The sequence below is a fragment of the Vespa velutina genome, chromosome 4 (genome assembly GCF_912470025.1).
Source record: "Vespa velutina chromosome 4, iVesVel2.1, whole genome shotgun sequence".
In the NCBI taxonomy this organism is placed as follows: domain Eukaryota; kingdom Metazoa; phylum Arthropoda; class Insecta; order Hymenoptera; family Vespidae; genus Vespa; species Vespa velutina.
The window spans coordinates 791686-819586 of record NC_062191.1 but is presented as its reverse complement, the minus strand read 5'-3'; the positions used below and the strand labels follow the sequence as shown (position 1 = coordinate 819586).

Here is a 27901-nt window from a genome sequence, read left to right as displayed (position 1 = left end):
TATATATATATATATATATATATATATATATATATATATATCTGTTTACATACGTATAATTATGCACTTATTCACTCCTAAATATGAAAATATTTTAATTATATTCACTTCGTTCAAATATGTATATATATATATACAGACGTATAAAAAATTTCATACGATCGTCTCAAAGAAAAAAAATGTATAACTAATGACATTATAATAATTATTTATGGAGACGTCTTCCCGTACGAATAATGTTCTTTTTTTTTTCTTCTTCTTCCTCTTTTTTAATAATAGGCATATAGAAAAAACGTACGCTTATTTTAGCTTCGAAGGATAAAAAGAACATTTCGTTTCGAATGTAGGCCGTAGCGTTGACGCGTCTACGAGACTTGCAGTTTACAAGAGAATTGCTCCTAGAAAAGCTCGTTTCTAGTACGCGCGATACATTCTTGATCACAATGCCGTAACTTTCTGCCTCGGACGAAAAGTGAGAAGAGATGGTAGACACTGATCTCGTTTACATCGTTTTCCTCTTCGGAAGACCGTGAAACACCATTTTCATTCTACGATGTGCAACATCGTCTTTTATTCGCTAACACGATATCAATCGCTATTTTTTATATATATATAAAAAAAGAAATTGTTAAATATTCAATTCATTTTTAATGCATCTTATAAAATTTGTCTTCTTTTCTTTCCCTCCAAAAAAGTTCTATACGATAGTAAAAAGATTTAATAATCATAATTATGATAATAATCGAACTACGAATTAATTCCAACGAAATAGATCGAATTCGTCGATAAAATTGAACGAATGTTTCTATCGTAAAAAAAAAAAAGAAATCCCTACACTTTCTTTTCTTTATTCATTTCAACAAATTATCAGACAAAAAGAAAGTATATATTATTTTCTAAATTATTGAGAAGCAAGAAAAAAAAGAACCGACCGAAGAAGGACGAAAGGTGAATTGAAAATTGTCTCGAGTTGTCATAAGTTATATCGAAAGAAATATTTAAAGTTGCTGATCCTCGACAAAGAGTCGAAAGTCGCTGACGATTAATCGACGAATCCTGACGCGATTCGACGAAAATCGTCGCTCTGTGAAAATGAACGAAGACGATTCAAAGACGAGATGGATGGGGATGGGAAGAAGGAAGAGAAGGAGGAATAGGAGGAGGAGAAGGAAGTGGAAAAGGAGGAGGAGAAGGAAGAGGAAAAGGAGAAGGAGAAAGGGTGGAGTAGAAGGAAGAGGCCCTATGGGAAGGAGAGAAGGCTTGGAATATCGGTTGGCGGAGGGCAAAGCGAGGCTGAATATTCCAATGTACGTGCCGATCAATAAATAGACGCAATTCCTACAAAGGTATCCTGCGGGACCTCCCGCTTATCCATTACCAGCTACTATTCAGGAGCGCGAGCAGAACTCGACGAATGATGACCCATATATATAATTCTCTTGATATGTAAATAACGAGAGATATGAAATATCGATTAGATGGGATTTAGATGAGACTCTCTGCCTATACCACTATATACATATACGAATATATATTATTATTATTATTATTATTATATATACATATAATATATAGATGTAAATGTACAGTACGCATAACAACGTATAACTTCGTCGTTTTGATTCGTTTTAAAATTTTATCGAAAAGCGGAAAATCCATGTATTTATATATGTATATATATATATATATATATAAAATACCTTATAAAAATAAAAAAAATATATTACAATCAACTAACTGACTAATCATCAAAATAAATGATATTTTCTATGGGTGACAATTATTCCGATTGATTTTCAAATTACACGATTTCAACCCTGTATAATGTCTGTCAATTAAATAGAAACCGTACATACGTATGGTACGTGTATACGCATTTACAACAACTCGTACGTTAAAGTGAGTATCGCACATATCGCTTTACATTGCTCCGTCCTATTTCCCCTTTCATCCATTCGCGCCCCTTACCCCGCTTCCGCATGATCTTGCAGGATATTCACACCCCGAACTTTAGAAATTAGGCAGATAATGAAAACGATCCCTCGATTGGCTCTATAGGAATAGCAATGGGCTTCTGAATTCTCATCGATACGATTGTCAAAGATACGATTTACTCTCACCCTATATACTACGCCATATCATCGGTACTACGTTCTTTCACAAAAGAGCTTACTACTTCTCCGTTCGAAAAGGAAAATCATTCTCTCTCTTTTTCTCTCTCTCTCTCTCTCTCTCTCTCTTTCTTTCTCTCTCGATAGTTCCGTGAAGAAATTCGTCGTGATAGCGGACCGATAAAAAGCAAGACATCTGGTCAGTCTACCCTCTCTCTCTCTCTCTCTGACTCACTCAGTCTCCCCCACTCGAGTATAGTGCCACTACTGCGGTAGTAGTGTTTAGAAAAAGTCAAGAAGAGAAAGAGCGAGAGAGAGAGAGAGAGAGAGAGAGAGAAAACAAGAGGATAAACGTAGCCCCGAGAAAGGGCTCCACGAGAGAGTAACGAAAGATGGATGAAGAAAGGAAAAAAGCGTCGCTTGAAGTTACTGGCAGAAAGGAGGAGAAGGAGAAGAAGAAGAAGAAGAAGGAGGAGGAGGGTAGAAAGACGGAGGGAGGTGAGAGGAGGAGCTGAGGCTACGATGTTAGTTCAGCCACAGCATCTATTCGTGAAAAGGTGAGTATCTTGATTTGAGTGAACGTTTCAGAACTGAACGCTCGAAAAACTCGTAAAAAAGCTGGAAGAAGGCCAGGAAATCCTCTGGTCGAGCCATTAACGGCGACTTCCCCTAAGCCTTTCAATCCTTCTCCTCCACCTCCCTCCCTCATCTATTCACCCTCATTCTCCTCCTTCCTCCTCCTTCTCCTCCTCCTCCTCCTTTCCCTCGACCACCATTGCCGACGCCTTCTTCGACTACTACCCTCCCCCGCCCCCACACCCAACCTACCCTCCTCCTCCTCCTCCTCCTCCTCCTACTTTTCCTCCACCTACACCTCGAATCGACACCACTTTAACCGACCAAGTTTTTTCTCTTCTCATAGAAGATTCGAACAGGAGAAAAAGTTAAGTCGATCGATCGGAGCCGATTTTTTAATCAGGTTTGGACAAGCCGTGCCGCGGCCATGATTGAATACGTCTTAAAGTTATCGGAGAATTCGATATGATATCGATCGTGAACACGTAACCATAAGTAAAAAAATCTATAATAAAGCCATTAAAATATTTCTATTATTGATTATATTAAAAGCATTTTGTTGAAAAAAAAAATCCCTCGTCCTTTTTTCTTTTCTTTTTTTTTTTTTTTTTTTTTTTTTTTTTTTTTTTTTTCGTAATTTCGATCGTCCGCTTCGATCCCTTCGAGTAATTTTTATAGGTTAGACAGAGAGAGAGAGAGAGAGAGAGAGAGAGAGAGAGAGAGAGAGAGAGAGAGAGGGAAAGAGCCAGTGGCGGATTCACGCACTAGGCGGTGGGAGGCGCACTTGGCTCGCCTCGGGGCCCCGTGAGACATGGGGGCGCACTCCCCCCCAACTCCCCATCCCCAAACGACGATATAAATTTTATATTACACGTATAATAAATTCAATTTAATATCTGCTGGTCCGTTATATAATTTTAATTTCTATATTTGTGCGACTACGTATAATTGAATTTGTACAGTGGATTTCTCGCTTCATCGTTTTCATGAATAGTCCAAGCGAGAAAATATACATCCTGCGGAATTGATTTATTTTAATGGGGACCGCGGCCCCCCTCCACCGCAATGCCTACCCTCTTAAAATTTGTAACCTATCGGACCCCCTTGAAAGCGAAATTCGCCATTGGTTAAAACTTATTCGTTCTATATGCTAATAGTTATATGTTAATTCGATCGATACGTAATAATTACGACTTTGTTATTATAAATTTAATTGTAGTTTATAGCACGTTTGCTTTTTACAACTATTTCAATCTATTTCGAACTGAAAACCTCGCGAAATATTTTATAAAATGTTGATCCGATTAAAAAAAAAAAAAAAAAAAGAAAACATATCGTTTGTCGTAATTAATACATTAGTCCTTATCGTGCATTAACTTTTTATTGTCTAAGCAAATATTCTATTAATTTTTTGATAAATACCTTATACCAATTCGGATCTTGGCGATACGATTTACATCGAATTATCATGAAAATCTCGTGATGCATCTCATAATTTATTGTCAATCCGGAAGATCCACAGAATGGCTGATTTTCTGAAAAATCCATTATGCAATTATGCAATACATGAAATAATCAATATTTCTTAATATATGGCAATGATTTGTTTCATAAGACGAATGCAAATAATAATCGTATTGACGCAATGACAAAAAATCAATAACGATGATATTTCTTAGCAAAATTGTAAAATAGTAAAAAGTAAAAAAAACGATAGAAATATATATTTGAAATATAAATTCTAATTATTTACCAATTAGTACGAATTTTCAATGAATATTCGATAATTATCGATGATCGTGTTCAAAATCTATAATAATCACTTTTAATAGACTAATATATATAAGAAAATCACAAAATAATGAAATTTTAAAAGAAAACACTTTCCCGAGATTATTTATTTCGTATTCGGCCGTTACGAATAATCGAAATCAAAACGGAAATAATTTGTCAAGAAATTACAATTACTATCTTCCAATCAGAAAAGGCGAATTTTATAAGCGCGACAACGATTGGTCGATCTAAAGTGATATGACACGTCGACCAATCAGCGCCTACTCGAATCGGAAGTATCATCTTGGCGCGAACCTTTAATTCAAAATTGATTTATATATTCGATAATTATTGAATTAGTGTAACAATTAAATTTATTATCTTTGTGAATATCTCAAGAAGCATGTCTGTTGAAAATCATATTTTCCTTTATTCATGTTATGTTATATAACACATATAACATAACCATGATATAATGATTACATTAATATAAACATAATATAATTAATAATACACAGTTTCGTGAAATTTCATTTCTAAACGTTCCTTGGACTAACCAAATCTTGTTTTATTTTATATTATGCTTCATTTGTTTATAAAATTTTTATCAGTTATCAGATGTATTATCATTAACATTGAACACAATGTTACAAGTAGAAGAAATCGATACGCGAGCGTTGTGAATAGCATTTCATTTTATTGCTATTTTACAGTTCAAATAAATTACATCGTAACATCCGTCAATGTACCTAGTATACCTTCAGTTGTTTATTGATAAGTATACGATGATTGTTTGACTCGTGGGACCAATGGTCTCCATTAAATCACATTCAAGACAAGCAACAGTTGCATAACGATTACAGAAATTTCTTTCTGCTGTGCAGGACTTACAGGAATTATTATTTTACATAGATCTACTATTTTATAATAATAATAATAATAATAATAATAATAATAATAATAATAATAATAATAATTATAATAATAATAATAATAATAATAATAATAATTTAATAATTATTATTATTATTATATATCACAAAAGGCGCCGATCATATAAGAAAACCAATTATATTGTGTTGAACATTGTATTAATGATATACTCAGTAACTATTAGCCATTTATATGTGCTAACATCAATATTCATACTGTTCAGATTATCAAAGTAATTCTGTGAATAAAATATCACTAGCAATTGCTCGTTGAACTACATATTAAGAAATGTATTTGTTATATATACATACATACATACATACATACATACATATATACATACATATATATGTATATGTATATATATATATATATACACATGATACATATTTATGTATAAATATATCATATAAATATATGAGCAACACAAATTTTCTAGATAACAGCAGTATTCAAATGCTTGAAAAAGATGTGTTGTTTTTAAATTCTATATAATTATAAACCAAATAATAAAAATACTGCAACACATCGATTAGATAATCGATTTTTACAACGTATAACTTATAATTAGAAAATTTTAACAATCCTTACGAATAAATCTTCGTCACATACGAATCTTGTCATCATATTAACTTCGTACGTCAGAAAATAAGAGAGAGAAAAAAAACAAAAAAGGAAAAGAATAAAGATAAATGATTTAATAATTGTACTTTTTGTTCGAGCAATTTTGAAAATTATTTCAAACAACTAATCAGCATTCCTCTTTCGCATCATATAAACATTATAACGTATACTCATTTCTGACCCACGAATCGTGCCCTGAACTATAGTAACTTTGAAAATAAGGCTACCTTAACATCTTTATTCACTTTGTGATAATTTCCTGAGGCGTTGATGTATTTATAAGAAAGCTCTAAATTACATGCAATAATATAAATTACATTTATACGCTTTGTTAGTGGCATTATCGAAGCCTATTTTAGAGAACACATCGAGCCGATATTTCTATGTCTGCTAAAATATTTTAAACATAAAAGAATTCATTTCTCTTGTTTTGCAGAACACAAGATCGACTATGTATATATATATATATCATATATGTATATATATTATATGTGTGTGTGTGTGTGGGTATATATATATATATATATATATATATATATATATATATATATATATATATATATATTATCAAAGTCTGTAAACGTATTATAAACGTAACTCTATGTAGGCATAAACTACATACACATAATAACTCTCTCTCTCTCTCTCTCTCTCTCGCTCTCTCTTTCTCGTTCTCTCTCTCTCTCTCTCTCTCGCTCGCTCGCTCGCTCTCTCTCTAAGGATCATACTTTGTTATTTACATTTACAGCCTTCAAAAAATTGATTTTTAAATACGCCAAAAACAAATCGAGATTGCCTCGCAAGTCTAACTAGCGATATTTACTCGTATATTTAAACTTATCCACATTAAGAAATGCACGAGACGATCCCATTATTTTTACAACTATAGACATTCGGCATCGCATCTCAATTTGAAGTGCGATATAATCGCTCAGCGATACACGCGCGCGTACCTATATTTGTATTATTATATTATTTAAATCGACATTTAAACACTCGAGTGTTTACGACCTCATGTATGGATAATCATATTCTTTCAAAGGAATAAATGTTTCTTTAATTGCCTGAGGTGACGACCAACGTAAAGCATAATGAGGACCACCGGCTTTATCATTCGTACCGGACATTCTGCCACCACCAAAAGGCTGTTGGCCAACAACCGATCCAGTAGATTTATCATTTACATAAAAATTACCTGCTGTGTATTTGAGTTCTTCCAATGCTTTTCTCGCCCATTGTCTGTTAAAATTATTTACATGAACGTATCATATTTTTTTCCTATTCTGTATTATCCTAAGATATCTAAATGACGTAATAAAACTTACTCATCTTGGGTAAATATCGCTCCTGTCAATGCATAAGGGGTCGAAGTTTCGACCAATTTCATCGTTTCATCGAGTTTCGAATCTTTGTAAATATAAATGGTTAATACAGGTCCAAATATTTCTTCCGTCATGATTTTTTCATTTGGATTCTTTGTCGTTACTATCGTCGGTTGAATGAAGTATCCGGTGCTTTGAGGAAGTATGAATTTTTTTGATTAAAAAAAGAAAAGATGTATTTCAGCCAATTGTTTAATAATAACGATTTGTAAAACTTACCTGTTGTCGTATTGACCACCTCCAATAATTTCTAAATCACTTGACGTTTTAGCATGCTCGATATAACCAGAAATTCTTTTAAACGCCGTGGCATCGATAACGGCCCCAGTAAAAATAGAGAAATCTCTAATATCGCCTATTTTAAGTTCATCGCGTGTCGATAAAAGACCATCCTTTATCTGAAATCAATTTCAATATATGAAGAAACGTTTAATTCGTAAAATGATTAGTAATTGTTTAATATATTACCTTAGACCATAAAGATTCAGGAACATACATTCTACTACATGCTGAACATTTTTGACCATTAAATTCGAAAGCACTTTTTATTGTCGCGATAATCACCGTTTGTACGTCGGCACTTGGATGAACAAAGTGATAATTCTTACCACCGCATTCTCCTACTAATTTTGGATAATTCTTATATTTTCCCAAATTTTTACCAACTTGCATCCATAAACGATTAAATGTTGGTACTGATCCGGTGAAGTTAATACCAGACAAATAAGGGGAAGCAGTTATCGTATCTCCAAAAACTGGACCTTCGCAAGGAACAAAATTGACAACGCCTGGTGGTACACCTGCTTCTCTACATATTTTGAAGATCCACCAATTGGAAAGCAAAGCCGTATCTGATGGTTTCCATAAAACTGCATTTCCCTATAATATAAAATTACGGTAGGAAAATAAATCAAATTTACTCATGCGAATTTTTTTTACGATAATCAATCTAGAAAGATTAAAAAAGGTACAAACCATTAAAGCTGGAGTATAACTAAGATTACCACCAATAGCAGTAAAATTGAAAGGTGATACCGCAGCAATAAAACCGTCCATTCCACGATACCTCAATGAATTTAATACAGTTTTGTTCGGTGAAATTGGTTTATACTTCAAAGCGTCCTTAACATAAGATCCTTGTATTTTGAAGAAATCAATTAATTCAGCAGCACTATCAATTTCCGCCTGAATAACGGATTTACTCTGTCCAAGCATAGTGGCAGCATTTAAGTGTTGTCTATATTTCTTTGACATGAGATTAGCAGCCTTTAACCATATTTCTAATCGTTTTTCAATAGGGCACTTCTCCCATTCCCTTTGAGCTTTCACAGCAACGTCGATAGCTTTCTGTATTAAGTCTGGCGTAGCCCAATAATATTTAGCAATTTTAGCTTTATGGTTATGTGGCTACAAAGTAATGTCATTTATAAGATCTATCCTTTTGATTATAAATTTATGATGTAATATATGCTACAATTATGCGTACCATAACTTGATATTTGCACAAATCCGTCTTAATTTCTTTGTCACCAATCACTAATGGCACTTCGGTACATTCACTTGCCATTTCATCCAAGACCTTCTCTAATTCGGCCCGTTCCTTGCTTCCTTTTGTATAACCTAGAATAGGTTCGTTCTCCAATGGTACATCTGGAGGATTTGGTAGAGGCACTATAGATCCTATACATCTTTTACCTACTCTGCAAATAATAATATAAAATAAATAAAGACGGAAGTAGAAGAAGAAAATAAATATGCATGATTGTTTTCTGAATAAAATTATCTTCTTGTCACAAAGGAAGATAAAATATAAGTAAATATTGACCCTAAAGCAGGGTGATATCTTTTTTAAATATTTATCTGTGTACAGACACATAACTTGGGACACTCTGTTCACAGTATTATCTCAACAAGATTAATTCCACAAAAGCTGATTAATCCAACTGGAATTTAAAAGCTACGTATAAAGTAAGAAAAGTTGAAATTAAAAAGTAAAATTTGCATTGAAAAAGAAAAAAAAAGTACATTGAGATGAAAAAAAAAAAAAAAAAAAGAAAACGAATTTTACCAAAAATACATCAAACTTGAAAATTATAAAATATCACATAAATATAAATGCAATGGTACAGGATGATGTTATTTTTACTAACGTTTATGTGTCAAATACTTTGTGGTCAGACTGTTACATAACATAATATACTTAGTGACCCTTTTTATTAGGATTATTTCTCTAAAAATAACACATATAAAATGATACGGATAATAATATTAATAACATATTCGTTTGTTAAAATGATGACAAGATAAAATGAAAATAAATAATCAATGAGTCTCGAGCTATAGTCAAACCAGAGGACGATTAGCATAATTTACTTTTATCGTTGTTAATGCACTCAATATATATTTTTTTAATCTTACTGATAAAAAAAGATAAAAAAGAAAAATAAAAAAATTAAAGAAAAGAAACAGTACGGATGCATGAGCGAACGTCGAGCAGATATATATATATATATATATATATATATATGTGTGTGTGTGTGTGTGTGTGTATGTGTGTGTGTGTGTGTATCTATGTATGAATGTGTATGTGATTATATATACGTGCGTGACATCACGTATCGCGTATCGATATATTAAGAGCCAAAAAAAACAGGAAACTGAATATATTTTATACGGAAATGAGTGGAATTTCAAATAAAACTTGACCTGCTAATGAGGCAATAGCAAATTAATTCGAGATAAGCGACAAAATTAATATCCTCGATAACAGATGTTAAAGAAAGCCGCGTAGTCATGAAAACGACCGTTCAAGGATAAAATCGCTATCACTTTCACGAATGCCTTCCTTCTTTCCACAATGAAATTCATATCTAACGCAAAAAATATTCTAATGCATTTTTGCGTACAATTTATTAATAAGATTACAATAAAGTTTAGGAAAAAGAAAGAAAGAAGGAAAAGAAAGTGAGAAAAAAAAAAAAAGGGTTTTATTAAACGTGAGAGAGTAAAAGATCATTGCCAGGCCAAATTAATCTGAATGAGCGAGTTAATTGACAGTTATGAGATGATAGATTGAAAAATGTTTAGAGGGAAGGCGAGGGATAGAGGGAGAGGGAGCAGAGGGGGAAGAAAAAAGAAAGAAAGAAAAAAAAGAAAGAGAAAAAAGGCCGGACATGAATGATTCATAAGCGTTTGAAATTACGTACATGCATATTCTTCACTAAAATAAATACGTTTATATATTTGTATATATAAATATACATATATATATATATATATTGAAACTATGAAATGCAACATATGAGAGCTAATTGGTCAACGACCCATTCGAACGTCGGATTCGTTTTTGTCGAATGGAAAATTTTTAAATCGTGGAAGGATATAGAACCTTCTTTTTTCTCACACACACACACACACACACATATATATATATATATATATATGAAAATGAAAAATATATTACGGAAAAAAAAGAAGAGGCTATTAATGTACAGTAAACATCTAAGAAAGATTTTTGAAATGCTTGCGTACGCAACATTTGTTCGTAAATCTTTTCAACACTACGTAACAGGAGAGCGCGCGCGCGCACACACGTATAAACTCATTGAAACAAACAACAAACAAATAGAAAATTATTCTTGTCGATATGATCATACAGTAAGCATACGAAAGATACATAGGATGCATGTAGAACGTGCGTAGGATGCATATGTGCGTGCATACACCACATAATTACGTAGATGAAACATTGGACACACATTAAAATACCTTAGCACACGGGCCAATGCGCGAAAATAATCAATATATTCTCTGATATTTTAGTATCTGATATGTTAGAAGGTAAGAAAAAAGAAATAAAGTATGTCATAGGCGGATCCCATTATTCAAGGACAATGAAATTTCTTCCCTATGATTTTACTCACTTTTGGCTATTTGTAATAAAAACTTGACGACAGATATTCAACATTGTGCTCTTTGTAGCTCTTCGGCCCTTCTCCCTTTCCACTTACTCAAACGCCCCCTCTCTCACTCTCGCTCTCGATCACGTTCTATCTTTCTCTGTCTCTTTCTCTCTCTCTCTCTCTCTCTCTCTCTCACTCTCTCTCTCTCTCTTTCTATCTCTATCTCTATTCGTATATCTATCTCTTTCTCTCTTCTCTTCGTTGGACTTCCCTTTGCTTCTCTATCTTCTTCGTTCGTTCGACAAAATTGGCTTACTTGAGTTTTCAAATCGAAGGACAAAATTCATTTACCTGTCTCTATCCCTCTATCCCTCTCTCTCTCTCTCTCTCTCTCTCTCTCTCTATTTTTTTCTTTCTCTTAACGAACCGAACCTCCGGAATCACGAAAGGCGACAACAGCAATCATCGGACAAATGGTAAACTTAACCACCTTCGCAAACCCCACTCCTTGTAAATTCGGTCGCATAAAAGCAGGGCCGTAGCAAGGGTACTACCAAATTACAATAAATTCGACGCATGCGCTTGATTTTAGAAGAGAAAAAAAAAAAAGAAGAAAGAGGAAAAAATGGGGCTATCATCGATAACGAGAATAATTCGATAAACGTTACGTGAAAGAAGATATTTTAGCGTTCTCGTTATTCTCTTTTCGATCAATTAGAAATTTATATATATATATATATATATATATATACACACATACATACACACATATTTATTTGTCAATGACTTCTCTCTCTCTCTAATCCGACGACTATTCTCCGCTAATAATATCTTGAGCAAATCTATACTATTGGAAACTATTTCATCGTAATTTCTGTACAGATCGAATGTCCTTCGAATTGTCGCTGTCAAAATAAAGAAATAATAAAAATAAAAACAAGACCTTTTTTTAAATAATTGCGTATTTATGAAAAATTATTTACATTTAGTTTGTTTTTATTTATTTTATTTATGTGCAATATATGCATATGTTTATGCACCACAGTCTATACTATACGAGTACATATATATGTATATGTACTCATTATTTATGATTCAAGAATTTTAAAACGCAATAAATTACATTAAAATAATATCGGTACTAACATGTAAGTAATACAGAAGGTCAAACTATATACATTTTTATTTCGTTAAAAATAATCTTTTTAAGCTTTTTAGTTTTTGTAATTTTTTATTTCTTAATAACAATTACCAATTACAGACATATATGGGTTAGGATTTTCTTTATAATTAATAAAATAAATAAATTTATCATCCATTTATGACGTTGAATTGCGCCTAATAGCATGCAAAGAAATAACAAATTGAAATAACGGAAGCAAATAAATAGGGGCTAGTCTTATCTCATTTCTTATGAATAATAATAAAAAAATAGCATTTTAGCATTCGCATTAGCAATATCTATTTTGTATATATATGCATACATATGTATTCGACTTTTATTATAGGAGATTGACAACTATAAATTTAATGAGTCAGTGTATCGAATTTATTTCCTTACATACATATAATATATATCAATTTTTTTATAGAGAATTATACCTACATATTGAAAATTGATGACGTATATTCCAAGTGAATTTTAAATGTTAATCAATATTCTTAATTAACAAAAAGAATTGATTTTATTTTGATCGTTGTATTAATTATCTTCTTGTTGCATTTGCAATTCTCGAAGAAGTTGCGCTCTTTGTTTTTCCAATTCGTCTTCGGAGAGTTCATGATGTTCTGTATTTTCATTAATAGATCCTTCACTATGAACAGACGGTCTTCTATGCTTATCTTCTTTTCGTCTTCTTTCTGGAGACTCTTCGGAAGACGGTAGTCTTGAGTGTGAACGCTGCAAATCACACGTATATAAAGAATACTTTATTTCATAGGAGAAAAAAAAAAAAAAAAAAAAAAATAGATGTATTAAATAAAAAATATATTATTTAAGTTACATAACTTACGGAATGGCTTCGACCTCTTTTCTTTTTACTTTTCTTTCTTTTCGTCTTTCTTGTATCAGATTCAGAACTATCTGTTTTACTAGCTATGCTTGCAGAACGTGATTTGTGCCGTTTCTTTTTCAATCCTTTCTCACTACCTTCAGACTCCTATTAAATAATAGGATATGTTAATATTTTACATAAACAAAGATATATATATATATATATATATGTATGTATGTGTATATAAAATAATAATTATATGTACGCTATGAGACCGAGATCGAGATTTTCGTTTCATCTTTTTCGTCTTTTTCTTTTTACTCCTAATATGATGATGACTACAACTTTCTTCAAGTTCATGTTGATAGTCCTTAAAAATTCTTATTCTTTCACTTTCCAATGTTATCGCTTTGAAATCTGGCTCTTCTTCCAATTTATTTCTCACATCTTCCCACGTCATTTGATAATCGACATTGATAGTTTTTAATAAATTCTTGAAGCTTGTTTCCAGTTTTTTGAATTTTCGTGTTTCCTCTTTAACACGTTCCTTCTCTCGTGCTTCAGCTTTTTCAAGAAGCAAATTGTACGTCAGCTTAACATTTCCCGCGTCTAAAGTAGCAGACTTTCGATCTTCACAAACAACCGTAGCAAACTCTTCGAACGTGGTATTAACTTGTACCTCGAAATTTTTATCTTTAAGAATCTCTCGAATAATTTTTTTTTCATCGTGAAATCTGGACTTGAGGTCTTCGACGTAAAATTTAAATAAATCTAAGGGAGTTGATCCTGGTTGTCCTAACATAACTGAAAAACGTAAATCGGCCGATAACATAGGATATAGTTCAACCCAAAGAGACATGGATGTTAGTTTTCCTTGTTCGTGAAGCTCGTCCAATAAACTCTAAAATATATGTTATGCAATAAGAAATTACATATACTAAAAAAACAAATTAAATTCAAACAAGATAAACGTGTATTTACAATGAAACCATCACGATTTTTTCTTTCTTGTCTCTTTCTCCGTTTCTTCTCACGTTCCTTTTCCTCTTCCTCGTCCTTTTCCAAATGTCGAATATGATTTTCAAATACCAACAAAGCATCATCCTTATCCATTTCAAGCAAATCTGCATCTTCCGCAAAGGCCGAATGTTGTAAGAGCAATGCTTGTGCTTCCTGCCATGTGGTTCTATACGTGACATCTGTCATTGTATCTAAAACTTGCGCCAGCCTTTTGGTATTTCTTTTCTTTAATTGTTTTGCCTCCTCTTTCTCACGTTTTGCCAAATTAAATATAACATCTTCGTAAATATCCCTTCTATCTGGATCTCCTACTGCTCTCCATATTTCCAAATTACCAAACATTTCTTCGCACTTGTAATATTTAGTAGTACTTGTCATTCTGTCGTTTTCTAATAAAAATTGTTCTAAATCTTCTTTGGCTTTCTTTAATCTGTCGATAAAACTTGCAACTTTAAAATTATATTCATAAATTTCAAATAAAAAAACATATATATTTATTTTATATCTATACATATTTATATCTATACATTTACCTTAATCTTTCCTGTTCCCGTTCCTCTTTAAGTTTCTGTGTTTTATATGCATTAAATGCCTGTTTACGTTCGTTTAATTTCTTCATCTGCGGATATCTTGGATCATTTTGAATCAATTTTACTGCTTGTTCCCATGTAGCATTAGATGGCACATCTCTTTCCTTTAATAATTCTTTAAATGCTTCTATTGCTTCCTTTTTATCTTTGAATTGCATTTTGGGTTCAGGTGTACTCGTTCGGCTATCATTTGCTGATCCTTTCGCGGAATTACTATCTTCATCTGGTTTTGTAGGTGGAGTTGGAATATTTATAGCCGCAAGTGTTGCAGCCATAGCTTGTTCAATAGCAGATTTTCCTCCAGGTTCGGGTGTGCTTGTTTGCGATAAAGTGCTAATATTTGGAGACAAATGTTGTATAGCTACCGGAACTATTCTGTGGAAAAAAAAAAAAAAAAAAAAAGAAAAAAAAAACAATACATAAAGAATAAATAGAAGTATATTTAAAATGATCAAACAATGTAAAACTTTAACATTTTACTGACGTATTTGTAGCACTCGCAACTACTGCAGCTGCAACAGCTGCAGCTTCTTCAGCCGCTATTCTAGTTTTCAATTCTTCCAACTCTGTAGGAATAGTCCATCTGGATTCTTTAGTAGTTACATTATGATAATATACTTTTCCATTTTCTGATTTATATTCTTTCCACGGGCACTGTGACAACAATAATTCACTTGGCGTTTTTAATTCATCTGGTTTTTCCCATAGCGATTGTTTAGTAACACTGTTATAATAATAAGTACGACCATCTGGAGCTTTATGTTCGGTCCAATCAGTTTTCTTTTCTGATGACACAGGTATACCTGGTGCAGTTTCACTTGCTATAGGAGTTGGGGGTGGAATTCCTGGAGCTGTTATTTGTGGTGGTGCTGCTATAATATTCCATAAAAGAAGAAATAATGATTGAGTTAATATGCAATATTGACTAAATTTTTTATAAAATATACTAACCTATTACTCCAGCTTCTGGTGCTGGTGCACCGGTAATTGGAAAACTAAAACCAGGTGGAGGAATAGAAAACTGAGGTGGCATTATTCCTGGTGGACCAGGCGGTAAACTAGGAGGAGGAATAAAGGATGCTGCTGGCATAATAGGCGGTACAAAACCAGGTGTCATATTAGGTGTTGCCGGTGGAAATCCGGGTACTGTGGCAGGTGGTGGAATTCCATCATTCGATGCCTACGGTACATAAAATAAAACAATAATAAAAAAATAATACCTTACATACCTTTTTTAAGCAGAAAAACTGAGAATACATGAGTCACATTTATTTACTTATTGTACAACAGAATATCGAGTTAACCTAAATTTACCATAGCAAAATATAATATATTTGATTGGCACGTTTAAATTAATACGCTAAAGATTTAATTTTTGTAGTAATTTATAAATTATATTTATAAAAATTATGAATATACATCGTCAAAATGATAATCACATAAAGAAAGCAACAGAGAAATTGAATATTCCAAACGACTTGAAGTTGGTTTATACATAGAGGTCGTTATAGAACTATGGTAATTAAATATATATATATATATACGACGTACGATTGTTATATCTGATATTGAGATTAAACATTTTAAGGATGTTCATTATTCCTAATTCTATAATGTTATAAAATATACGTCATCAATTATGAGAACAGGCGTAATTCTTAACCAATTTCCATGAACAAGGCCTCATTTTAATGACGAAGGTTTAATCTACGACATACTTTCGAATTTTTGAAAAAGCTTCATTTTTTTTTTTTTTTTTAAATCGTGTTAAAGAATGGTATTTTTCAAGAATAGTTTATAAACAAGTAAAAGGCTTTTTGTAATGATCAAAAACAATCGCATAAACGTATCATTAGTTCCTTACAAGTATATTCAATGGTTTTCTTTTTTAATATTAGATTTCAAATATATCAGGTTAGATAGATAACAAATATTTATCTTTTTTATAATCTGCATAGAATGTTAATTATTTTCACTTTCAATTTTGTAAATATTGTCGTTTTTTTTTTTTTTTTTCGCTGAATAATGATGACTTCAGGTGACGCTACAATCGGAATACTCTATGAAACTAAACAACGCGTCAACAAAGCGTATAACCTAACAAAAGTAAAGAACACGTGTTTAAGTTAATTTCTTTAAAACAATAGTGTAATATTTATATGTGAATATAAACAAGTTGTGCATTTGTAACAAACGAATATAATATTAATATAAAGCACATTTTATATTTAGTTAGTATAAACATAGTGAAAATGAAACGATTATTAGAAGGCGTTATAGATGAGGTTATTATACAACCTAAAAAAGTGAAACCTATAATCGGTAATTTAAATATAAATTGATTGTATTTTATATATTTTTATGTAAGGAGTAACCATTTATTTTACGATAATTGTCTATAAGGTTAAGTCTTTTATTTGTTTTATATTATCAGTTAATTTTCAAAACGGCGAGCTAAAAGATGAAGCAGCGGAGACCATGTCTTGTGGTCTTTTCTATGATAAAAAAAGAGAAAAAAAATTACTGGCTGTGTCCAATGGACAAATTGTATATAAAGGTTACACGCCAGATAATAAACAGCAGTTTATGCAAACAATGCTTGTACTTCATAATAAAAGGACTGGGAAGATTAGATTGGTACAAGCAGAAAGGTGGTCTGTAAGTCCTGTTCTTGATAAACAAGTCATAGATAACAATAAAAATACAGATGCTGAGAGAATTGCTTTATTGAATAAACAGTTTGGTTCAAAAAAAGTAAAGAGAAAAACAGAGCAATTTGAAAGAATGAAGATTAATGTCAATGCTGTTAAAGATGATCTTGAAAAAACTGTTTCAAGTAAAATAATTAATATTATTAATTTTTTTTTTTCTTTTTCTTCTTAATTTACTTTTCATCTCATAAAAAATTTATAATAAAATGATTTATTCTTATTGTAGATATAGAAATAAATAAAGAAGATCTAGAGACACAAATAGCAGATAATGATAGTATAACAAACATACATTTACCTCATTGTAACAGAGATGCTACTAATGTAAAAGACGTTTATAATATAAATGATATCATACCAGAAAATAAATTAGAAACTCTCTACGAAACAGCTAAAGAAACTATAAATTGTGTTCCTGAAGGGTAACTTTGCATTTATCTATATATTATATTTTCAATACTAATAATCTACTCATATTTTTTTACTTTATTTATAGCAAATCAAAATTTTTCACGCATGCCTTAAGATTTTTGAAGTCTGACCCAGATAATATAAGGAAAGTAGCTCTTCTATTGTACATTGAAACAGTTTCCAAATGGTTAAATATCCCCATAAAGGATGCAAAAAAACGTGGAATTAATATTTGCCCTTATTCGGAAGAAGTTAATTCACACATTATTGAAACTTATAGCATACAAAGTTATAGTGGAAGGTAAACAATATTTATTTTCATTTATATTTCATATATTATATTTTATAAACAGCTGAAATATTGACTTTGTACTATGTTAATAATAAATTTTTCTAGGTTGAGACCTGCTAGTATGAAAGATAAAGCTATCATACATTGTATAATTTTAGGCTTGATTATTTCTGACTTTATAATAGATCTAGAATTACTTGCAACTATATTAAATAGTCGAATAGGAATTAGAAAATTAATAGATCTTGCCAAAATAATTGCAGCTGTGCCTAACAAAAATGACAAGAAAACATTCACTTTAAAGCTTCCTTTACCGGAACAAGTTACTATGGTTAAAAAAGGAAAAAAGAAACGATCTTAAATAATATTATTAAAAATGAAAAATAGAATAACAAATTGTAATATAACATATATTTTATTTTTAAAAATTATTATATGCCACAAAAGTATATATCATAACATTACAAAGAATAACCAAATTTTGTTATCCATTTTAATCCATCGACAGTATTTGTTTTTGGTACATATTCTAAACCAATGTATCCTTGATAACCTTTATTTTCCAATAATGAGAGAACATATTTGTAATCTATCTCACCTGCTGTATCTGGCTCATGTCTGTGTGGTACTTGAGCTATTTGAATATGCCCTAAAATGGTTTAAGATAATGAAAGTATAACTTTATTGTTATACGTAAATAAAATATTTGATAAATTTATTAATACATACCAATAAAAGGAAGCAACTCTTCGATATTATGCGTAAGATTGCCACAACAATGTTGCATGTGAAAAATATCAAGTTGCAATTTTAAATGAGGACTGTTAATTTTTTTAACGATGTTCAAGCCTTTGACAAACATGGAAGGAAATTATTATATATCTACATAAAATTATAATATATATATATATATATTATAATTTTATATATTTTTGTTATCAATTAAAATTTTACCTTTTGAAAAATTGTTCATATAATAATTTGGTACAGTAATGCTATTAATCGGCTCAATAACACCTATTAATCCTTCTTCTTTAAATTTCTCTACAGCATACAACAAATTTTTTTCATAAACTTTATCATTGTCTACAGTTGGATTATTTACTTTTCCGGACATAACATGTATCCTATAGACGAGTAGTCAATCAACTATTTTAATAACAAAATATGTAAATATTGCAATAAATTATCAAAAAGTTATAATCATTAATTACGTACAATTTACAATTTAATGCTTTTGCATATTGTATGGTTGTTTCAATGCTTTTTTTAAACGACTCTTCTTGTCCAGGTATAGCAGCGAATCCCAATTCGCCTTTCGACGTATCACCTAGAAAATGAATAAAATTAATAAAAATATTACAAAGGACACAAATCGATAATGAAAATTTTGCAATTATTAAAAAATCCGAGAGATTATCCGAGCAAGAATTTTTTAAACTTCACGCCTTCACTGTGATTGGCTACAAGACAACGTAGTAAAACAAATGAACATCAATTAAATAAATAAATAATATCAATAATTATATATATATATATATAAAATTAAGTTTTTTCGATATTAATTATTTAAAACGTGCCTGTAAATACATTAATAAGGATTTGTTCGATATTTGCTTTGTTTTTTGCGTTAGCAACTTCTTCCAGAGAGAAACCCAATGGAAAACCACTTTCAACAGCCTTGAAACCAGCCTCTTTAGCAAGTTGGTACCTTTCGATTAAACTTGGACTCTCCAAAAACATAAAAGATAAATTGCTTACGAACTTTAAAACCATATTTTCGTCTGTAGCTTCGAATAATTAAACGTAACGTTCAAGATCAAGATCAAAATTTATTTAAAACTTTATTATCAAAGTACTCAGGTACTTTATCTTTATATTTTAGATAAGAACCGTATTAAATAAACACAGATAAAACTGGAACATTCATAGATGGCGTATTAAACTTCGAACGATTTTTAAATTCGATCCTTATCTCTTTAATATTAATAAATTATTCTTTAATCTTTATTCATATCATTTCATTTCTTAATTAATTTATAATTATTATTTTACAATTTTAAACGATTAAAAATATCTTCGTTGTAAATACAATTATAATCAATTATGTTAACGGTGATATATACGTTATCATGTTCTTTTAAAACATCGGATTCCATCTTAGAATTATTATTATTCAATAATTAGAGGAACGTCCATTAATTCTTACTATCCAATCGCATTTATCCAGATTAGATAATAAAATAAGAAATAAAGAAGAAACGTATAACGCGTTTCCAAACTTATCTATATATTCCAATGATGTACTGGATACAAGAGAATTGTGGTGATGTTTCGAGGATGCGATTTCAGCTTTAAGTATTATACCATCCAAAATATCATAAGTTTGTTTTATTTTCCATGAAATTGGTTCCACTGTAGTTAATTTTCTGTGATATTATATGATCAGACATAAATACCATTCGTAACCTTTATTTCATTTATATTCTTATATTCTACATTCGTAATTAGTAAAAACAAGTTATGTGCAATGGATTGCAATTTGTTGTGTTTTTTCATAATACGATAAATTTTTATACTGTCACCTATGTTAAGATTTTTTTCTACAAAGATTTATTGCAATGATATATCGGTCAGTATGTGTAAAAAATAATGTACCGACTAAAGGATCAAAGGCACTAAACTATACATGCATATCATTCATTCGATAAATATAATGGGGAAGCAAAGTGAATCATGTTGGTGGTGTGTAAAAATTCTCAAATGGATTCCAATACTTTTCATCTTGGCTGTCGTTGTTTGGTCTTATTACGCATTCGTTGTGCAACTATGTTATTGTAAGTAATATATACTTTAATAGAAACATAGATATAAGATAATTATTACAATTGTTTGTCATTGTTATTATACCGTTATTAACATAGTATTGACTGTTTGATTCAAGCTCTACATATCGTACATTTATCATTACTTATTTGTATCCTTATATAGATTTGAATCTTCGCTTAATTAAACATCGATGTTTACTTTATTTCAGATAGGATAGAAAATGACGTTCAGAAAGGTGTGTATACCATGCAATATTCCAATTCTCAAAGCTCAAGATATTTATTTTATCATCTAGAGATAAGAAAAATTAATGTTTTTTTTCTTTTTCTTTTTTTATTTGTTTATAGCCTTCTATCTAATTTTCTTCCACATAATATTTCTGCTCTTCTTATGGTCCTATTGGCAAACGGTATTCACAGATTTAGTATCTGTTCCAGATAAGGTAACAAAAATTTGAAAATATTATAACAATTATATATTATCAAAATAATTATACTTTACATTGTAAAATGTGATGGCTTCTTTTTTTATTTTTTACAGTTTAAAATACCAGAGGTAGAAATTGAAAAACTGCAACAAGCAGAAACGGAAGAAGCTATTAGACAGATTTTGGAAAGATTTGCGCAAGATCTACCAGTAACAAATCGTACTATCAAAGGAGGTAATGAACAGTGTAGAGTAAAGTTTTCGTACGTTTCTATTTTAATTGATTATTCATATAGGTATACGATTTTGTGAGAAATGTCACTTGATAAAGCCGGATCGAGCACATCATTGTAGCATTTGTGGTACTTGTGTCTTAAAAATGGACCATCATTGCCCATGGATAAACAACTGTGTAGGCTTCCACAATTACAAATTTTTTATGTTGTTCTTGGCATATGCCCTTCTTTATTGTATATTTATAATAGCTACGTCTTTACAATATGTTATACGCTTTTGGAAAGTAAGTGAATTTCTTCAAATGGACAAATTTTATTATATGTACAAAATATTTTATTATAAATTTTTGTATATAGGGAGAATTAGAAGGAATGGGTAGGTTTAACCTGCTCTTCCTCTTTTTTGCTGCTTTAATGTTTGCAGTGAGCCTTAATTCTCTTTTCTTTTATCACTGCTACCTTGTGCTACATAATAGATCAACATTAGGTAAAAAGAAAAAAAAAGAAAAATACATATACATTAAAAGTTATATATTATACTAATGAAATTGTAATTAATTTCTATTTTCATTGACTTGTAGAAGCCTTCAGGCCTCCCATGTTTCTCACAGGAAAAGACAAAGATGGTTTTAGTCTTGGAAAGTATAATAATTTCCAAGAAGTATTTGGCGATAATGCACGGCTGTGGTTCCTTCCTGTTTTTACTAGGTGAGTATATATGTTTTATATATTTGTGATTTATATTGATTATGATTATATACATATTATAAATAATTAAATTAAATGTTACTTTAAGAAATAGTAGAAACCATTTGCACAATATATTTATATGACGTATAAATAAAGTCAAGCATAATATAATAAATCTATGTGTACATGAAATTTAATTTAGATATTTATATCTGCTCATATTGAATGTCAATGTAAACATTCATTTTTACCGGTGTAATTATGTGAAATTAGAATAGTAGTTGTGCATATTGCTTTTTATATATTTTTCCTTGTCATTTGATGTGCCATTACTAAAAGATTCATGTTTAATATTAGAAAAAATGCAGAATTTATTTCTGCAAGATCCATTTCAAATATTATATTTTATGAAAATAAACAATAATTCATTGCACAAAATTTGCATGACATTGTTGGAAGTATATATATACATATATATACATATATACATATATACATATATACATATATATATATATATATATATATTTGCTGAAAATGCACAGAAGATATTTCTTTGCATTATGTGCCTTTATAAAACACCAAGGCTAACTTTCTATCCTGAAATATAACTTATATAATTCCATTATTCATTCATTATTGATAGGGATAGGTCTTTCTCAATAAAACCATAAACTATAATGATAAATAATTAAGTAATATATATGAATAATAAATAAAGCAAAATTTGCATGAATTTCAGAGGAAGAAAAATAGGTAGAATTGATTGAACTTATATATTTTTCTTTTTCTTTCTTTCTTTCTTTTTTTCTTTCTTTCTTTTTTTTTTTTTTTTTTTTTTTTTTTTATGTTACACATCTATTTCATGCTGTTGCATGCGTGGAAATAGTACAGTACAAAAGAAAGATAGATTAGACTTTAGTTATTTAATTTTCATTAGATATAATTTTCATTATGAAGAGAAAAATTATATAACGCTCTTTAAGTGCATCATATATCTCGTAATGTTTCCAGTGGTTACATTATGCAAAGGACACATTCTGTGTATCATATGCTAATTAAAATAGATATTCCTCATTGAAAACATATTTTCTTATTCATATTTGTGATTTTTTTATCACAGATACGAATTTATCAATGATAAAAATATATTAATAGGACTTTTCGATACAGTATTTTCAGTAGTTCTTGAAAATTGAAATAACGATTATTATTCTTAAATTGGGTTGGATGCATTGGATGTGTTCTAGTCTTGGAAATGGTGTCACCTATCCAGTACGTTCGCAACACCAGGGCATAACGAATACTTATGATTCCATGGGCAGTACTCGTAACAGGTCAGCATTTTAGAAAGGTCAAATACAATTGTAGTAACAACTTCAATTCTTTACTGTGGAACTCATATAATACCCATAAAATATGCGATCGATATATATATATATAAACATATATATATATATACATGGAAGATCTCTGAGCCTTCTTGATAGATTTACATTTTTTTTTTCTTTTTTTTTTTTTTAATGGAGTTCCAAAGTAATGATATTGTGTAAAATAATATTTTCAAATATGCCTGGTTGCATTTGTTTGCATTTATGATAAATAACTTAAATCATAAAGAGAAATTATTATATTTAAGAATTTCATTAATCATTCAAGCGATATATTATATTTCTTGTGAATACTTTAAGCCCTTTAAAAATTTAGTAATCTTTGTGTCTAATTTTTCTTTTTTTTGGTACCATCTTGCTAATACTAACATTACTTATTTGTGTTGGACTTTATAGCTTAGATAAGCTTTAATTTAACAATTATTTTGCAATTGTATTTTAATAAGACTGACATACAAATAATGCATGGAAACAATGTTTCCTTAGATGTTTCCTAAATCATTGTAGGCATGTGATATATAGTATCATTTATATTAATATTGTATTTATACATTCATTTTGTAAACAGTGCTGATATGTGTTAAATTTAAATGTTTCGAAAAAGATTTAAATTCAATACTAGTGTTCAATAAAAAAAAAAAAAAAAAAAAAAAAAATATATATATATATATATATATATATATATATAAATAATTAAGATATGAAAATATTGGAAGAATTTTTTTGTTAATGTACAAATGCATAATGTTTCTATAGATATCTAGTATTGTGTATTTCATTGTTGATTGTTGAATTAAATTCATTGATACATAATTCTCTTTAGCTTAAAAGTATTGTGCATCTGGTTTTTACATCAAGAAAATATTTTTAAAACTTTAGAAGTGGCGTAACTATTCTGAAGACAAATGTTTTATAAGATCAGAGGCTGTTCAACTAAAAGTAAATATCGAAACAAATACAAGTATAAAATTAGATAAGTATTAAAAAATTAAGAAAAACTTATTAATTATAGTATTAGTTACGCCATCTCTGGTAAACTTAGGGTAAATATAGGATGACATAGAGTAGAAGATAGGGTATGGGTTACAGTTTCGGAGATGGGGTAAATTTTCCCGAGCGGCTGTACAATGAAGATACTCATACTCTGTTGGGAAATGGAACCCAACAATGGGGTGATGAAACAGAACTTGGCACCACATCTCCTTATATGTCTCAATCAGGTATTCTAGACCAAGAATCCTTATATTGAGGTGTTAGATTAGTCAGAATTTATAGTTTTATTCAAAATATATTAAGGAAAAAAATTACTTAATTTTTTATATATTATAAATTAATAAGTACTTATAAGTGTTGTGGAATCATTTCATTTATTAGAAAGTTTACACGTTAATGTGCTTAAAGCGCACGTTATGAAATCTTATGAAAATACTATTTAATTATGCAAATAAATTATACTAACTTAAATGAATTTACAACCTGAAGTGAAATGAAGAATATCACTACAAATTACTAATTTTTTGTTGTTATAATAATCATTGGTCCTTCATTATAACCATTATTTATAACTAATCCACAAATAAGTATTCTATGAGAAATTGTATATATTATACAGTTTTATTATAATAACAAATAGATTTTTCTCTTTGTGCATGATGTTTGTTTTTACATTATTCCTTTGTAATAATACTGTACAGAAATGCACATGTTTGAATTCTACCAATAAATAAAAATATTATTAATTTTTAATAAATATACATGAGAGATGGATATATGGTATTAATAGAGACAATGTATGATAAGAATAATATAAAATTTCATGAGTACATTAATTCAAAATATCTCTATTCATACTTTTTTGATAAAAATCTATCTATTAATATAAGAGAATAATATGTAAATATAGTAATATGATTTTGATTAACTGCAGGTCCAATTTTTATCAAATGAATTTAATAAGAGAAGCCATAATTTTGGTACTTGGTACAGGGTAATGTCCACTACATGTTTTGTATAATTTGAAGAATAATTGTTTGAATATTTGATTACCAACAAAATGCGTGAAGTAAACAGAAAACGTATTAACAAAATTTTGCATAAAATATAATACATATGTGGCATTTATTATATAATATAAAAATGTTAGTATTCAATTAAATGTTAACATAAAAAATAAACGTCACTGTAACATTCTAAAGAAAAATCTATGGATGGTCACGTCGCAATTAAAATACAATAATATTTAATTTTTTACTTCATATTTAATATAGTAAAAAATATTGTTATTAATTATACATTTTTATAAAAATTTATTCGTTATAAAAATACTAAGTAAGATCTATCATAATATTTAACATAATTATATATCATCTAATCAAATCATTAGCAAACCATTAGCAAACCAGCATATATATTATAGTATTGTAATGCTTACAATGTTGCTTTTAAAAATAACAAATATTACATATTAATGTTGTATATATACATATATTTTACAGCACAGCCGTAATACCTCATGCTGTAAATGCCAATCAACCACTGGTGGATACAATAGAAATTGTTTGACATCTTTAAACAGTACTTGTGATCTTCATCTCTCATCTTGTTTTATAAATCGAGATACATAGACAATATTGAATTTCTGTAACCTGTATTCTCTGTCATTCTTTATTAAATTTTGCAAATATTATTTGTTATAGTCAGGCCAAAATTTTACAATAATTTATATATATATATATATATATATATATATATATATATGTATATATATGTATATATATATATATTCATGGGTTTACAGAGTGCCTTGTGCAAAAATATGTTTAATGTTGGCAGATCAAAATATTAATAGTACCTTTCCTAAGACATATAATTATATGAAATGTAATGTGGCTCATTATTTAGCATAACTTATGATATAAATTATTATGATAAATTTATTCTGATATTTTGAATAACTATTACATTATTCGAACACTTTCTTCATTATACTTTATTGCTTAACAGAAAAGCGTATTGCTTAATAAAATAAGTGTGCTATATATATGAGTCTTGTATGTACACCTACAAGAATTGTATATCCTTTAAACAAAATGAGAGATATAAATTGAAACGTTAATGATCACTCAGCATTATGAATATCGATAAGAGAGATCTTCAGAAGTAAGAAGGGAAACATCACAGACCTACATTCTATAAATTTATATTGGAAATTGTGATGTTGAATATATTAATTCATTGTTTGATATAGTTTCATCAAGATTAACTGATGGATAAAATCAAATTTTATTGCTGATCAATAGCAGTGCTGAAATACTGAGCTGGCTCAGTTGAAATTTACAAAGACAATGTAATTATAAACCCCCATACTTGAACTATCTTTTTGTGCTATAATGGTGATTTTAATTCTTGAGATCAGGTATATGCCTATTATCTCAGTACAAATCGAAACGTGACAGATATTATTATTGTTAAAACTGTACTATATATGATCCATATATAGCTGTAAATTATTGATAATTTTTTCTTTTCAAAAGTATTTTATTGCAATATTATAACAGAGATTATCACTATTTAAAAATTCCTATATTCCATTATTTTTCATTTTAATATAAATAATAATTGTTTTATAATACAATGTTTTAAAATGATTACAATTTATACCTTTGAGCAGAGAATAATAAAACAGTTCTTTCTTTTTTTATTTTTCATTGAAGGTATAGCACATTTTTTAAAATTATTATTGTTAACAAATGTTTGCACATAAGAAAACAAATTAAAAGGAAAATAATATTACTAATTCATTTGCAATGGTAGTCATAGTTTCTGATAAATGTTATATGCATAAGTAATATATTTGTGAGAAGACTTATATTATGTCGATTTACTCTAAACATCTTTTATGTTCTGAAAAATTTTTTATATGCAAGCTACTTTATATTCACGTTAGATCAAACTGCCACATTTAACAGACTATACGCTTAAGTTTACAATATATAGTATATAAAATATCA

General features: G+C 29.5%; 5 protein-coding genes across 14 annotated transcripts; 2 read left to right on the top strand and 3 right to left on the bottom strand.

Moving 5' to 3' along the window:
* Positions 1-5052: 5052 nt before the first annotated feature.
* Positions 5053-11789, bottom strand: LOC124948589 (delta-1-pyrroline-5-carboxylate dehydrogenase, mitochondrial). The gene is made up of 7 exons (XM_047492408.1): positions 11323-11789; positions 8886-9099; positions 8375-8806; positions 7868-8278; positions 7619-7797; positions 7343-7531; positions 5053-7256 (listed from the first exon to the last, which is right to left on the bottom strand). The coding sequence occupies exons 1-7, from the start codon at positions 11364-11366 to the stop codon at positions 7022-7024; spliced, it is 1704 nt and encodes a 567-aa protein (XP_047348364.1). The 5' UTR covers positions 11367-11789; the 3' UTR covers positions 5053-7021.
* A 1038-nt stretch (positions 11790-12827) lies between these two features.
* LOC124948779 (pre-mRNA-processing factor 40 homolog A) lies at positions 12828-16614 on the bottom strand. Of its 3 annotated transcripts, none has more exons than XM_047492933.1 (8): positions 16457-16614; positions 15857-16085; positions 15390-15777; positions 14849-15280; positions 14277-14745; positions 13561-14196; positions 13314-13460; positions 12828-13201 (listed from the first exon to the last, which is right to left on the bottom strand). In XM_047492933.1, exons 2-8 carry the CDS (start codon positions 16020-16022, stop codon positions 13004-13006), a joined length of 2436 nt encoding a protein of 811 aa, XP_047348889.1. In that variant the 5' UTR covers positions 16023-16085; positions 16457-16614; the 3' UTR covers positions 12828-13003. The 3 variants fall into 3 exon arrangements, with proteins under 3 accessions (XP_047348889.1, XP_047348888.1, XP_047348887.1); XM_047492932.1 differs by lacking the exon at positions 16457-16614 and adding an exon at positions 16182-16411; XM_047492931.1 differs by lacking the exon at positions 16457-16614 and adding an exon at positions 16220-16411.
* On the top strand, positions 16456-19527 carry LOC124948782. The gene is made up of 6 exons (XM_047492941.1): positions 16456-16819; positions 16944-17227; positions 17340-17741; positions 17843-18038; positions 18113-18328; positions 18425-19527. Exons 2-6 carry the CDS (start codon positions 17158-17160, stop codon positions 18678-18680), a joined length of 1140 nt encoding a protein of 379 aa, XP_047348897.1. The 5' UTR covers positions 16456-16819; positions 16944-17157; the 3' UTR covers positions 18681-19527.
* LOC124948784 (putative hydroxypyruvate isomerase) lies at positions 18719-20277 on the bottom strand. Its single transcript, XM_047492949.1, has 5 exons — positions 19900-20277; positions 19538-19649; positions 19274-19446; positions 19049-19168; positions 18719-18968 (listed from the first exon to the last, which is right to left on the bottom strand). Exons 1-5 carry the CDS (start codon positions 20093-20095, stop codon positions 18781-18783), a joined length of 789 nt encoding a protein of 262 aa, XP_047348905.1. The 5' UTR covers positions 20096-20277; the 3' UTR covers positions 18719-18780.
* A 146-nt stretch (positions 20278-20423) lies between these two features.
* LOC124948783 (palmitoyltransferase ZDHHC2) lies at positions 20424-26586 on the top strand. 8 transcript variants are annotated; one of them, XM_047492942.1, is made up of 10 exons: positions 20424-21156; positions 21357-21383; positions 21496-21590; positions 21689-21809; positions 21871-22094; positions 22168-22297; positions 22392-22518; positions 23751-23837; positions 24981-25111; positions 26387-26586. In XM_047492942.1, the coding sequence occupies exons 1-10, from the start codon at positions 21009-21011 to the stop codon at positions 26395-26397; spliced, it is 1101 nt and encodes a 366-aa protein (XP_047348898.1). In that variant the 5' UTR covers positions 20424-21008; the 3' UTR covers positions 26398-26586. The 8 variants fall into 8 exon arrangements, 7 of the variants coding, with proteins under 7 accessions (XP_047348898.1, XP_047348900.1, XP_047348901.1 ...); XM_047492944.1 differs by lacking the exon at positions 23751-23837 and having other exon boundaries at positions 20428-21156; XM_047492945.1 differs by lacking the exons at positions 24981-25111; positions 26387-26586 and adding an exon at positions 24771-24822 and having other exon boundaries at positions 20428-21156.
* The last annotated feature ends 1315 nt before the right edge of the window (positions 26587-27901 follow it).